At 38.1% G+C, this 16295-nt stretch overlaps 1 protein-coding gene across 2 annotated transcripts in view; it reads right to left on the bottom strand.

The window, feature by feature from the left end:
* Kr-h2 (Krueppel homolog 2) overlaps positions 1-15252 on the bottom strand; it is a 192824-nt gene extending 177572 nt beyond the window's left edge. The window contains exons 1-2 of one of the 2 annotated variants that reach the window (XM_067142759.2): positions 15140-15252; positions 14715-14902 (exon numbers count right to left, since the gene is read on the bottom strand). In XM_067142759.2, coding sequence (XP_066998860.2) covers positions 14715-14881 — 167 coding nt within the window. In that variant the 5' untranslated portion in view covers positions 14882-14902; positions 15140-15252. Of the gene's footprint in view, positions 1-14714; positions 14903-15135 lie in introns of both variants that reach the window. The other variant, XM_067142760.2, reaches the window with a different exon arrangement.
* Between the last annotated feature and the right edge of the window lie 1043 nt (positions 15253-16295).

Raw genomic sequence — 16295 nt, forward strand, 5'->3', positions numbered from 1 at the left:
TAAACAGCTCTACTGAAAAGTTACAAAATCTTATGTTGCAACATTACATGCTACTTTAAGGCCTTAATTTCTTTCGGAGGCATTCAGTTCAGTTCAATTACATGATATTAGTTACATATTATGGAACACGACAGTACCTTTATCTCAATACCCAACATGGGGTCCCTTTTCATACGCACGCACACATACACAATAAATTCTTATCTGGCTAGTCTGAATAACGGGATCAGGAACCTAAGCCGTATAACTCGCTACACCATCTTGAATTGATCTGTAGTGGTTGACTGATTGAAGTTGAAAGTTCGTGTTAAATGCCACCATACCTCGCCAAACTCGCCGATAACTTGTGACAAGTTCATGGTTTGTTGTTTTATATTGAAACCATACTCACGTTATATTCTGCTAAGTGCATTGGCTTAGCACTTCATTGTGTATATAACATATGATGATCTCTAACCCGGTAGGGTGTTCCAACTGGACGTCCACTGATGAGACATATCTCCAAAAGACAGACACCAGCAGCATACAATAGGACCAAACGTCGCACACTTCAAGCAGGACTACCAGCCGATCACAACATTTCCACTACTCAACACCAGAAAGACCCCTCTTCCGACAAACCAGCCATAAAATAAACTTCAAGTCACATGATTTTCTCTGTCCTAACTAATCACAAATCTTCCATATCTGTCACATGTGGCACGCCATTTTTGAAATTGTGTTGCTCAACTTTGGTGTACTGACGCCTTGAAAACTGTTGGGAGACACACGTCATTTTTGCGCAAACCAACATCTTGCACAACTTTCTCTATATTTGGTTTCCTTGCTTAACCAAGATATCCCATTTCAGCTATAGAATGCCACAAATTTAATACAAAGATCTTACAATGTCTAAATAATAATTTTTATGCATCAATAAATACATAGCCTACAGTATTCCAGCTTATAAATCTCATGTTTATTCCGTATTGGCTCAACACAACTAAGGTTAAGTTAAGAGTAAGTTCCCACCTTCCAATACTTATCAATTTCTATATAATAGACTTATTAATTACATAATATAATCCATATAACCTCTAGTACATGTTTCGTTCCGATATGGAACATCTTCAGCTAAAATTGGTAAAATGGCAAGACAATTAAAATACATTGATGTTAAGATGATACATAAGCTAAAAGATATGATAAAATGGCTCGAAAATTAAAACATATGATAAAGATGATGAGATAAAGTTCATTCATGTTGGTTAAAAACACAACAAGTCAGTTTTCAAGTGGCGAATTAAAAACAGCGATAAGGTTCTTCATGTTGGAGGCGTGTACATTTTGTCGATCTTGAAGATAAATTGAAGAATACAGGATTTTCTTATATGTGATTTATCGGGGAAATCTTGATAAAATAACCGTAGTTGAAGTTGAGTTTGGTAGGATTATTAAAATGTGTCTTAAAGACAATCTTGTCGTATTTAACGTCCTCCCTTACGCCGTGTTGTTAACTGACTGAGTCCTGTACACGTACACAGGACTCAGTCAGTTAACAACACGGCGTAAGGGAGGACGTTAAATACGACAAGATTGTCTTTAAGACACATTTTAATAATCCTACCAAACTCAACTTCAACTACGGTTATTTTATCAAGATTTCCCCGATAAATCACATATAAGAAAATCCTGTATTCTTCAATTTATCTTCAAGATCGACAAAATGTACACGCCTCCAACATGAAGAACCTTATCGCTGTTTTTAATTCGCCACTTGAAAACTGACTTGTTGTGTTTTTAACCAACATGAATGAACTTTATCTCATCATCTTTATCATATGTTTTAATTTTCGAGCCATTTTATCATATCTTTTAGCTTATGTATCATCTTAACATCAATGTATTATAATTGTCTTGCCATTTTACCAATTTTAGCTGAAGATGTTCCATATCGGAACGAAACATGTACTAGAGGTTATATGGATTATATTATGTAATTAATAAGTCTATTATATAGAAATTGATAAGTATTGGAAGGTGGGAACTTACTCTTAACTTAACCTTAGCTACAGTATTCCTACAATGAAATGACACAGACAATACAAAATAAATACCTAACCTATAACTTGACATAAATATTGACATAAATACAAAAACTAACTTGACGTGGGGTTGAAATTTTGTACGATTACACTTTTTGTTTTAGTATGTTCTTGACGTGGGGCTGAAATTTTGTACGATTACACTTTTTGTTTTAGTATGTTCCCATGAACTCCTTTTCCTCTCAAAGAATTTTCTAAAATGCTTCCAAGTCCCTCATACGGTGAAGAACAAATATTCTTCCTTAATCATGCCCCAGAACCGCACTCCACTTCTGTGGTCAGAATAACGTTGCCCTTTTTCATGATGCCAAACAGCATAGAGGGTGCCACACCAAAAGTTTTTGCCTTCTCTGACAAAGGAACTTGGCTATACTTTTCAACATGGGCCGATGACTTGGATGTTAGGCCCCTTTAAACAATCATCATCTTTTCACCATCACTAATGATTTCAATCTTTTGTTAAAAGGCCAGCTTCTTATGTTCAGAAGAAAAATGAAAATCCACAGCCTGTTTCCAGTCATTCGACTGGGTCAGGAATGGAATGAAAGAAGCCCCCATCTAGCGGCGAGGATAGGAAATGTGCCAACAACCGAAGCCTGTCGCACTCCTCTGGGGCAGTGATGAATGACTGACAGATGAAATGAAATGTTAATGGAGTGTATTGTTGGAATGAAAGATGACAGGGAAAACCGGAGAACCCGGAGAAAAACCTGTCCTGCTTCCGCTTTGTCCAGCACAAATCTCACATGGAGTAACCGGGATTTGAACCACAGTATCCAGCGGTAAGAGACTGGCGCGCTGCCGCCTCAGCAGCCATAACGAAAATAGTCCACCGAAACTTGCAGCACAACTAACACAGACAGAAATGTAACTCGCAGCACAATTTGTAACACAGGAACAAAACAAACAGTGAATGAGGTTGGAGATATTCTTCAGTCTGTGTCCTCCGCGTGATTGCTAAGCAGCCGAAACAGCTCGCCGGTATAACAATGCTGTAGTTGTAGGTTAAAGCAGCTGCTCTCACGAGAAAATAAACCAATGCCTGTGACTGTTGCATGCCAGTAACAGTGACTTCCAGAGTTTACATTATTTTATAACAGTTCCACACACTGCTAAAGGAGCACTTTCATATGGTGTGTCGACTTTGAACCGAGAAGACTATAATATGGAAGTTAATTAACATCTAAAACAAGTTTAGAAAAAATATCTTACTATCTTATTGTAAATTTTCACTGCAACGGGATGTGTACTGTAATGTCCCCTCCCGTGCTACTACTGTCTACGACACGCTCATATATGGACATACATTGTTTACTGGTTCTCCTGGCCATCTCTTCTCAGAGTCAGCTGCTGTACTGGCGAGCATCAACTTGCTCCACGCCGCCTGTTAGGTCACATCGCCACATCACACCTGCCAATCTACACCTGGTGGTACTTCCAGTAAGTTCCAAACGCCAACTCTCTCTGCTATATAAACTCGCATTTTCTCCCGACTCATCAGTCCAGCATTCAACTGGTGTGTGGAGGCTCTTAACTGCTTTTTTCGCAGCGTGGTGGTCATGCTGGTTTGAACTGGAACTCTTTCTAAAAGGCAGATGGTGAGCTAAGAATGTAACCCAAATTTTAATATCTTTTCAGTGGCCCTTCATGCCCTTTTGGTATTTTTGCCTGGCCATTTAAAAACTTTGAATTCTTTCCCCAGTGCCAAGGCGACCGTGTTTTATCATGAAGATTTTGAGTGGCTGAAAATGCAGTGACTGACTCAGTGGAACGTTCTATCTGTCCTTAGTGTTTCCCCCTTATTTTGGGGGGCTTATTCTCATTTTATTCTCTTCCCTTTTCTCTTGCCGGTTGAGCTGCGTATGCCTTTTTCATCTCCCTCATTCCTATCCTTTCTCCATTCTGGTTTGCCTATATATTTTTTTTGTATTAATCTCTGGTGTTATTTGTATTCAATTTTTGCATCCATTTGGTGGCTCAAAACAAAAGAAAACATAACTTGTTGTGTACTGACTTTTCTCTTTCCTTTTTTGGTCTTGCTTCTTTGTAAATGATTTTTGCAATACTACAATATATTCATTTATTAAAACTTGACAAATATTTTTATTTGTTTTGTACCTACTACGGTCGACTGATTTCTTTCACATGCTTCCCTGGCATTATTTAGTAAGAATATGATCCTTTATAATCAAAATTATTAAATTGTCGCAACAGTACTTAACGAAACACATCCTAGCATAAATCAAATTATTTCAAAAGATGAATCATATAAATCATACCTCATATGACCTGTAGGAGAGTGATGACTTAGTGATGTGTTTATTGTCAAGGCCACGGACCCATCAACCCACCCAAATAGTATATTTACTTCTATAACCGAACATCATAAATCGTGCAACATTTTGCATACCACTCATGTCAACAGCCACTGCCATTGGCTTTAAGTTACAGAATATGACATCACTCCCAGTGTTATGGAAACGTAATCTGTAATATTAATGAAGCACAATTACAAGGTGGACTGCTGAATCAGAGAAACCAGACCTGTGGAGAAGGTACCCAGGCAGCAGGTATAAAAGAACAGAGAAGGAATCAGACATTACAATGACAGAGGTGGAATTGGTAGTTAAAAAGATGAAGAATGGAAAAGCTGTGGAAACAGATGAAGCAGCCACAGAAATGATGAAGGCTGAAGGACCAGCAAGACTCCAGTGGACGTATGGAATAATCAAGTGTGTATGGAGAGAGAAAAGTATCTGAGGATTAGGAAAACATGGTTGTAACACCAATATTCAAGAAAGGAAATAAGAGGATGTGCAGTAATTATTGAGGAATCACCATCCTCTCCCATGCTGCCAAAATCATGGAAAGGATACTGAAAAGAGGCGTAATGGTGGGAAGTCAGTTACAAGAGGAACAATTTGGATTCAGAAGTGGAAGGTCAACAGTAGACTGGGAATATATATAAAATATATTTATAAGGAGCACTTGAATGAGTATTAAGTTTGTTGTGGTAATTTACATTTTTCTGTATTCTGTTAGAGTCTGTTTTTGCACTTTAGCAGATGGTAGAGGTCGCACTTTTCATTACACAGTGTACAAACACAGTCATCTGTTGAGTTGTGGAATTTTGTCTTCGCACATATTTTGTGGTGGAAGCCATATATTGCATATCTTGTTATGACATGTCTTTGTTCTTGAAGTTGTTTGGTCCAGTTGCGATCGATCATGGCGTCATTTCCATAGAATTAGGGGTCTATTTCTGCGTGTTCCTTAAGAAGTTTTTTCTGGAGCTCTTGGAATGGGCCGGTAGATGGCAGTGGTAGATTGAGTCATAGATCTTCAATGAAGTAGGTCTCACGTGCCAGTACATAAACAAGTCTGGAGGGTGCCAGTTTACCTACTCCTAGGACCTTCTTCAGGAATCTTGCTTTGACTCTTTCTATCCTCTCCAAGCCACCGATTGTCAGGTTGTCCCATATTATTTCGATTCTGTATGTGACAATTGGAGTTCTTGCGGTCTTGAATAAAGTCATCGCTGTGTTAAGGGATAGCATAGATATATTCTTGATATTGTGAATGGTTCTGATTGCTGCTGTCGTTCTGTCTATGACGTGGTTATTGAAGGATGTCACGCCCGTTTGGAACGTGATGCCCACATACGGTATTTGAATTTCTTGACTATTTCTAGTTTTTTATTATTTATGATATAGCGTCTTCCTTGGCCACCTTGCCACCTTTTCTGAACACCATCTGTACTGTCTTTTCTAACTTCATCATTGTCATCTGTAGTTCTGGGAATATGGGAAGGATAAAGTAAAGACTTAGAAAAGGCATACAACAGCATCCCCTGATCAAAAGTTTGGGAAAGTCTGAGGCATTGGCAAGGAAATAATGACAGTAATAAATGCAAGTATATGATAACTGTTACAGCTGTGAGTAGACAACAGGGTAGCTCAGAATGGTTTGGAATTCACAATGGGCTAAAACAAAGGAGTGTGTTGTCACCTTTGATGATCATAATGGTGATGGATGACATTGTCAAGACAGCAAGAGGAGATTATAGAGGCGAAAGAATGAATGTAATGATGTTTGTAGATGATGTGATCTGAAGAAATGATTATGGTGATGAATATGATGAGGAGGAACATCAACAGCTGACTGTACTGAATAGAAGAATCAAACAATGAGGATTGAGGATCAACGTGGAGAAGAGAAAGACAATGGTAATGAGCAGAGGAAGTAAAGAAGGAAAAGGAGCTATCAACATTGGAGAAAAGGAACTGGATATAGCAGACCACTTCAAATACTTGGAAAGTGAACTGACAGAAAATGGAAGACTGGATATGAAATTCGTAGAAGAATACAACTGGGGAGTGCTTTTTACCATCAGGTACAGAGATTAATATGCAATAAAGATGTACCAATGAAGGCTAAAGAAATAATGCTTATGTTTGATGATGATGTTTGTTGTTTAAAGGGGACTAACATCTATCAATCAATCAATCAATCAATCAATCAATCAATCAATCAATCACTACTGATCTGCATTTAGGGCAGTCGCCCAGGTGGCAGATTCCCTATCTGTTGTTTTCCTAGTCTTTTCTTAAATGATTGCAAAGAAATTGGAAATTTACTGAACATCTCCCTTGGTAAGTTATTCCAATTCCTAACTCTCCTTCCTATAAACAAATATTTGCCCCAATTTGTCCTCTTGGATTCCAACATTATCTTCATACTGTGATCTTTCCTACTTTTAAAGACACTATCCAAACTTATTCGTCTACTGATGTCCTCCCACGCCATCTCTCCACTGACAGCTCGGAACGTACCACTTAATGTAGGATGCTAAAGAGTTTATTGTGTCACCTATTCAATACATATAAAATTTAAACATTTATGAATTTATTATTAATTCCATTTGAGACATGTTTCACCCTTCATTGAGGGCATCATCAGTCAAATTACCTCCTTAAGGCAAAAATCAGGTACCTGATTAGTGATTAAATTATAAACATTAAGATACATTACAATGGGAAAATTAAGCAACCAAGAAAAACTTGTTCACAGGTGATACAGTTAAACAATATAAGTTTATAGACATAGTAGTCGGCACCAATGCGTAAAGTCGCTGGGTATTTTGGCAGAGTCCAGCAGTGGTGTTCCGAAGAATAATTGACGCACACATTGAAAATCGTAGGAAATTATAAAGTTTATACAAATATTTACATTCAAACAGTCAGGGGAGAAAGGGTATAGAGTATCTAGCGTCAATGTTCGTAACATTAATTACTGCCGTTGGTTGAACGATTACAGGTTGACAGGGTAACTATACAGTAAATTTACAATATCCAATTGAACAGTTGAGAAATCACAGCTTATATACATATTTACAAGAGAGCAGCTTGGTGAGAGAGGGTGTAAAGATGTCTAGCATCAACTAATAATATTCGTAACATTAACATTAATTACGAACATTGACGCTAGATACTCTATACCCTTTCTCCCCTGACTGTTTTAATGTAAATATTTGTATAAACTTTATAATTTCCTACGATTTTCAATGTGTGCGTCAATTATTCTCGGAACACCACTGCTGGACTCTGCCAAAATACCCAGTGACTTTAAACATTGGTGCCGACTACTATGTCTATAAACTTACATTGTTTAACTGTATCACCTGTGAACAAGTTTTTCTTGGTTGCTTAATTTTCCCATTGTAATGTATCTTAATGTTTATAATTTAATCACTAATCAGGTACCTGATCTTTGCCTTGAGGAGGTAATTTGACTGATGATGCCCTCAATGAAGGGTGAAACATGTCTCAAATGGAATTAATAATAAATTCATAAATGTTTAAATTTTATATGTATTGAATAGGTGACACAATAAACCCTTTAGCATCCTACATTCAGTATGTTCAATACGGATAACAATGATTTTTATCACTTGCAACATACCACTTAATTGAGCAGCTCATCTCCTTTCTCCCAAGTCTTCCCAGCCCCAACTTTGCAACATTTTCGTAACTCTTCTCTTTTGTCGGAAATCGCCCAGAACAAATCGAGCTGCTTTTCTTTGGATTTTTTCCAGTTCCTCAATCAAGTAATCCTGGTAAGGGTCCCATACACTGGAACCATACTCTAGTTGGGGTCTCAGAGACAAATATGCTCTCTCCTTTACATCCTTACTAAAACCCCTAAATACTCTCATAACCATGTCCAGAGATCTGTACCCTTTATTTACAATCATATTTATGTGATTACCCCAATGAAGATCTTCCCTTATATTAATACCTAGGTATTTACAATGATCCCCAAAGGGAACTTTCACCCCATCAACGCAGTAATTAAAACTGAGAGGACTTTCCCTATTTGTGAAACTCACAACCTGACTTTTATTCCCGTTTAACATCATACCATTGCCTACGTTCCATCACACAACATTATCGAGGTCATTTTGCAGTTGCTCACAATCTTGTAACTTATTTATTACCCTGTACAGAATAACATCATCTGCAAAAAGCCTTATCTCGGATTGCACTTCTTTACAAGTATCATTTATATATATAAGAAAACATAAAGGTCCAATAATACTGCCTTCAGAAATTTCCCTCTTAATTTTTACATGGACAGATAAAGCCTCACCTACTCTAATTTTCCGAGTCCTATTTTCTAGAAACAGAGCCACCCATTCCGTCACTCTTTTGTCAAGTCCAATTGCACTAATTTTTGCCAGTAGTCTCCCATGATCTACCCTATCAAATGCCTTAGATAAGTCAATTACAATACAGTCCAATTGACCTCCTGAATCCAGTATATCTGCTATATCTTGCTGGAATCCTACAAGTTGGGCTTCAGTGGAATAACCATTCCTAAACCCAAACTCCCTTCTATCAAACCATTTATTAATTTTGCAAACATGTCTAATATAATCAGAAAGAATGCTTTCCCAAAGCTTACATACAACGCATGTCAAACTGACTGGCCTGTAATTTACAGCTTAATATCTATCACCCTTTCCTTTATATATAGGAGCTACTATTGCAACTCTCCATTCATTTGGTAAAGTTCCTTCATGTAAACAAAAATCATACAAGTACTTCAGATATAGTACTATATCCCAACCCATTGTCTTTAGTATATCCCCCGAAACCTTATCAATTCCAGCTGCTTTTCTAGTCTTCAACTTTTTTATCTTACTGTACATGTCATTGCTGTCATAGATAAATTCTAATACTTCTTTAGTATTAGTCACCTCCTCTATCTGGACATTATCCTTGTAACCAACAATCTTTACGTACTGCTGACTGAATACTTCTGCCTTTTGAAGATCCTCGCATACACACTCCCCTTGTTCATTAATTATTCCTAGAATGTCCTTCGTGGAACCTGTTTCTGCCTTAAACTACCTACGGTATACATACTCTTCCATTTTTCACTAAAATTAGTGTGGCCACCAATTATGCTTGCCATCATCTTATCCTTAGCTGACTTCTTTGCTAGATTCAATTTCCTAGTAAGTTCCTTCAATTTCTCCTTACTTCCACAGCCATTTCTAATTATTTCTTTCCAACCTGCACCTCCTTCTTAGTCTCTTTTTTCCTGTTATAATATAGTGGAACTTTACCATTCCTTACCACCTTTGTAGGTACATACCTATTTTCACATTCCTCAACAATTGCTTTAAACCCATCCAAGAGTCTGTTTACATTTTTATTTACCGTTTTCCCACCGATCATAGTTACTTATTAAAAACTTTCTCATGCCTGTTTTATCAGCCATATGGTACTGCCTAACAGTCCTAATTTTAATCTCTTCTTTTCTTTCACATTTATTTTTAATTACCACAAAAACAGCTTCGTGATCACTAATACCAATCTATTACTTCGGTTTCTCTATAGAGCTCATCGGGTTTTACTAGCACCACATCCAGAATGTTCTTCCCTCTAGTTGGTTCCATCACTTTCTGAATCAGGTGCCCTTCCCACATTAACTTATTTGCCATTTGTTGGTCATGCTTCATGTCGTTCGCATTACCTTCTTTTTTTTTTTTTTTTTTGCTATTGGCTTTACGTCGCACCGACAGAGATATGTCTTATGGTGACGATGGCACAGGAAAGGGCTAGGAGTGTGAAGGAAGCGGCCGTGACCTTAATTAAGGTACAGCCCCAGCATTTGCCTGGTGTGAAAATGGGAAACCACGGAAAACCATCTTCAGGGCTGCCGACAGTGGGGTTCGAACCTACTATCTCCCGAATACTGGATACTGGCCGCACTTAAGCGACTGCAGCTATCGAGCTCGATACGCATTACCTTCCCAATCGACATTTGGTAAACTGAGATCACCCGCTACGATCACGTTCATTTCCTTATCGTTTCCCACATAGCTGATTATCTTATCAGCTAATTCTGAATCAGCATCTGCGCTACCCTTTCCAGGTCTGTACACTCCAAAGACATCTAGCTGCCTATTATCTATAGAAATGAGCCTTTTCCCTAGAATTCCGTGCTTGTCTTTAACTTTTTCGTAGCTTACAAATTCTTCTTTCACGAGAATGAATACTCCTCTCCTACCATTCCCATCCTATCTCTACGATACACCCCCCAGTTCCGTGAGAAAATTTTTGTATCCATTATATCATTTCTCAGCCATGATTAAACTCCTATTACAATACCTGGTAAGTATATATCTATTAAATTACTTAATTCTATTCCTTTCTTTACAATACTTCTACAGTTGAGCACTAACAGTTTTATGTCATCCCTACTTGATTTCCAGTTCCCTGTTCCCTTAACACCGCTCTCTAGCGCACCCTGTTTCCCTGAATGTGCGTCCCTATAACCCTTCTAAACTTATATGTACCACTGCAGTTTAAGTGAAGCCATCTGAGCGCAGATCCCTATCTCCTACCCACCCATTACGATCTAGAAATTTAACTCCCAGTTTCCCACATACCCACTCCATAGTCTCATTTAAATCCCCAATCACCTTCCAGTTAGTATTCCTCCTACACAGTATTCCACTGATAACAATCTCCGCTTCCTTAAACTTCATCCGTGCTGCATTTACCAGATCCCACACATCCCCAACTATGTTGGTACTTATACCTGCTTGTCTTACATTGTTAGTACCAACATGAAACACTACCACCTTCTCCTTTCCCTCCTCCTTCTCTTCCACTTTCCTCAACATCTGCCTTAACCTAATTCCTGGATAACACTCTACCCTGGTACCCTTTCCTCCACACACTTTCCCGACATGTCTAACCATAGAATCCCCCATGACCAGAGCCTCAACCCTACCCACCTCATTTGATCCCCTCCCCACCTGGTCAGTCCTATCTTTCCTGATAGCTGCACAAGCTACTTCCTCTTCCCTTTTCTCACTCCCATGACCCTGTTCCACCTGTCTTTTCCTATCCACTACTCCACATTTCCCTTTCCTACCTCTTCCCTTCCTCCTACTTCCAAACTTCTAGGCCATTGGCCCAAGAAATAATGTTCAAGGGATATTCTTTACCTAGATTGACATATGCAGCAGAAACCTGAAGAGTGACTCAGATGAGAGTGGAGTGGAGTACAGGCAGCTGAAATGAAATTCCTGAGGAGTATGGTATAGAAGACAAGGAGGGATAGAGTGCAAAATCAAGACATGCAAAATTAGCTAAATGTGCAAAAACTAATGACAAACTGGAACAGAACAGATTTGAGGTGGTTTGGACATGTTAAGCAGACGAAAGACTGCCAAGACAAGCACTGGAAAGATAGATTATAGGGAGGCCAAGATTACAATGGATGTACTCTGAAAAACAGCACAGGACAACGGAACCTGGACCGGAACACAATGATGAATGGGAATGGTGCAGAGAGAGGATGGAGAGGAACTATATTTGCCCTCACCCGGTGTCAGCTGGAAAGGGGGGACAGATGATGATGATGATGAATTACAAGGTAAATCAATAAGTTTGTAACTTAAGAAAAGTCATTTATTCATCCTTTGCATCTCTTTGCTTAAGAAATTTGAACAGAGAAGATTATGAGTAGGGCTCTGAAGTTTTTTTTTTTTTTTTTTGCTAGGGGCTTTACGTCGCGCCGACACAGATAGGTCTTATGGCGACGATGGGATAGGAAAGGCCTAGGAGTTGGAAGGAAGCGGCCGTGGCCTTAATTAAGGTACAGCCCCAGCATTTGCCTGGTGTGAAAATGGGAAACCACGGAAAACCATTTTCAGGGCTGCCGATAGTGGGATTCGAACCTACTATCTCCCGGATGCAAGCTCACAGCCGCGCGCCTCTACGCGCACGGCCAACTCGCCCGGTGGCTCTGAAGTTGAAGAACTATAAATTGCCTAAAATAAGACCTGTACAAAGACCTAAAACTATCCACACAAAAAAGACATAAAAGACATAAAAATGTGATCCAAATTCATTCACAATTTTAGTTTTAACTGCACCTTTAATGAAGGAATTTAAAGTTTTAAAATGCAAAATTCTGGTTGTATGCAACATACAGTGCAAAAATATGAGTGAAATACTTCTTCTTTCAGACATTACCGGTATATATTTTTAGATTAATATAATTTTTTTTAAAGAATTCTGTGTTTAATAAAATAAGTATGTAGAAGGAAATGTTTTTTCCACCTAGAATGAATTCAGCAAACCCGCAATGGACATCCAGGAGAAAGAAATTGAAATTATAAATGGAATCGTATTTGTTTTAACCACACTAGTGTTACAGAAATTGGAATTCGGAAACGTTACCTCAGTTGGCTTTGCAGTACATCACAATAGTCATCTCCAGGTTCTTAGGTGTAAAGAATCATCAGTTTTCAGTTGCGAAGTTTATGACGAAGGCTGTGCATCGTTAGTCTTGTTATTATGCTGCGTAGTCTGTTGTTTGGTCCTCGGTTTTGGCTTATCAGAGCATCAGTTATGTAGAACTGACTATATTCGCTCTCTTTTAGTGTCTGTTCCTTCTTAGTTGAGTTTCTTGTTGTGTAGTTGGCAGTGTGCGCCTGGTGCATAAGTCTTCTATGAGGAAGGTTCCTCGGGCAAGCTCGTATGCTAGTCTGGAGGAAGTGAACTCTGAGACCCCCAGTGCTGCTTTCAGGGAATTTGCTTTCACACTTTCAATGGTCTTTAGATTGTATTTGAGATTGGTCCATGTGATTTCTAGGACATATGTTTAAGATACGAAGTACCTTGGCATAAGAGTAAGTTCTTTACTGCTGGTAGTGATAATTGCGTGACATTTGAAATGTCATGTATTGCTACTACGGTGGCTGCTGTTCGTTCTTGAGTGCGAAGACTAAATATAGAAATAATACTGTGTTATATTTAGGGACAATTTAACTAATCATTCAAAAACACCCCCCTCATAAGTACCAGAAGACACTCGAGAGGGGCTGATTGAAATGGTATCAATGTTGATAAGTTAAGACTTTAAATGTGGCCAAGAGAAATATAAATACAAGCTCTATATGAATAATTGTAGTTCTACTTCACAAGAAGTGACAGAATGATGGACAACAACTCTCTCTGATGTATCCTTGATTTGTTTCCTTGTAACATCCTATGTTTTTTTTGCTAGTTGCTTTTTTATGTCGCACTGACACAGAGAGGTCTTATGGCGACGATGGGACAGGAAAGGGTTAGGAGTGGGAAGGAAGCGGCAGTGGCCTTAATTAAGGTACAGCCCCAGCATTTGCCTGGTGTGAAAATGGGAAACCATGGAAAACCATTTTCAGGGCTGCCGACAGTGGGGTTTGAACCTACTATCTCCCGAATACTGGATACTGGCCGCACTTAAGCGACTGCAGCTATCGATCTCGGTGACATCCTAAGTCTTCCTACAATCATTTCTCTTCATCTCCCATCCATTTAACATTTCAATACTGCCTCCTCAGATGTAATGTGAGCTGAATGTCACACTTTAGTCATCTGGACTTCTAAATTTTCACGTAAGAACTCCACGGCACTCCCATGACATGGTAATAATGGGAGAAGATTTCTACAATAGGCTATTCATTCTACCTCATCTTGTAATAAGTTAAAAGAAAATAATTATTTGTAAACTTAAATATTTTTCACTTCAACTGTCAAAGCAAGCTATAAACACAAAACTTAAATTCTTACATGTGAATAACTGACACCCACTAAATGAACAGAAAGAAAGGATTAATGGCTACTAAACAAACAAAACTATTACATAGCCTGAAAACAAAACTAATAGGAAAAAAGCCTTTAAGCATTTTCTTACACCACACAAATTACAAGGTCAACAAGTAGGCTGCATCTCTGGGCTAGAAAAAACTAGCCAAGTATTCTAACTTCAGGTATTATATACATTCTGACATAAACGATTAAAAGATTCCTTCACAACATATGAAAGGAACTGGTGTCTTAAAAAAACAATTCAAATTTTAACTCACAATAAAATAAAAAGGAGTTTTTTCAGGGAATTAATTCATCATAAGTTACAGAGTCTAACGTCCAAATTTAATAAGGTTCTTAGAAATATACGTGCATTACAATTAACATACTAGCAATTAAGTAAATTTAACAACTTGCAAAGAAAAACAAAATTTTAGAAAGTTATGGTACTTACATAAGCCAAAACTACACTTACCCAAAGATTGGAATTAGGTAGGCAAACGTGAACAATATTGTAAAAACACGAGTAGCCCACAGAGCTACTTCGACCTTATGTTCCAGAACGTGACATTTTAGTGCTTCCCATCCTTTTTGTGGGGCTTGCTGTTGTTCTTGAGTCTGAGTATCACTACTGTCACCCATGTTGTGTATACGGCTGAATCCCTACAAATTAATTTATTTTTTAACAAAATGCAAACTCTCCATCCGTTCAAAATGTGTAACACATAGACACAATCAAACACTATGAAATTACGCTTACGGCAAAATATAGGTTACATCATTAGGTATCTAGCAATTACATAGTTAATTTACAGGTCCATAACATTATAAAATAATGAATGCGTATAACATAATAGCTGTTAAATTCATACTTAAAGAAATATAACCTTCAGTACCTACAAAAATAAATTAATGTACAATCACGTCGAGCACTTATATTTTATAGCTGTTGTGCTACCCAAAGAGGTGCTACCTTTAACACCACTACCGACCACTACCAAAGACAACCGAACCTTGCTTGCTTGCTTGCTGATGCTTATTGGGCTGTGTCTACGACATTTCACCCAGTCAATACTCGCTTACGCATGTAAACACACTAGTCTAAATGAAAACACTTCAAATCAATAATTGATGCCTGAACTTGCAAGTAGAAAAACACAAAACACGAAACTTCACTATATCACATAACTACCCCATTTTGCTAGTATAGACTGTTGTCATACGGGAAACTTCCAATCTTGCAATCACACTGCGTTTAAAGCGTCACCCACACGAAAAATCCAAAATAGCACTCACAAGTAATACACTAATGATATGAGGAATCACTCAAATGGAACCTGAGAAAGCATGAGTAATTCTCACTGGATATTATAGACAAAATTATAACACGATCTTGGCTTCATCTAGAAACAAATTTAGCACTCTAATAATCTCTTCTGTAGGATTACAGAGCAAACAAGAAACACTGGTAGGAAAAACCTGCTTAAGTCGCTGGAGGTTAGCCATAAGTTTTTTACGTTGGTTAGTATACAAAGAACATTCAAAGAGGATGTGATTAGAATCGCCATTACGGATATCTGTACCACACAAACAGTTGGTATCTTGCGTTAAATGGAACCGTGATCGATATTGTGGTGTGAGGGCATGATTAAACCGTAACCGAATGATGTTAATAATATGTCGTCTAGTATAAGATCCTCGTATAAACCAAGGTTTAACTAAAAGGCTTGGTTGTAAATGATAATAAAATTTACCTTTGACTTGTGCAGTTTGTCGGAAGAAATTCTGCCAGTCTGAACGTCCCTCCTGTCGAAAAATAACTACATAATCAGAAGCTGGAACCATATTGTTAGTATTCGGAACAGGAAGACGAGAAGCTTGTTTTGCAAAACAGTCTGCTTTTTCATTACCGGCGATACCCACGTGACCTGGTACCCATACTAAAGTTATGGAAATACCGACATTGTCAAGCATATAAAGGATACTCTTGACATTGTAAATATACCAATTATAGGATAACTCATCAGAAACCAAAGATTGTAATGCACTCAGCGAA

This window comes from Anabrus simplex, chromosome 3, assembly GCF_040414725.1.
Source record: "Anabrus simplex isolate iqAnaSimp1 chromosome 3, ASM4041472v1, whole genome shotgun sequence".
Taxonomy (NCBI): domain Eukaryota; kingdom Metazoa; phylum Arthropoda; class Insecta; order Orthoptera; family Tettigoniidae; genus Anabrus; species Anabrus simplex.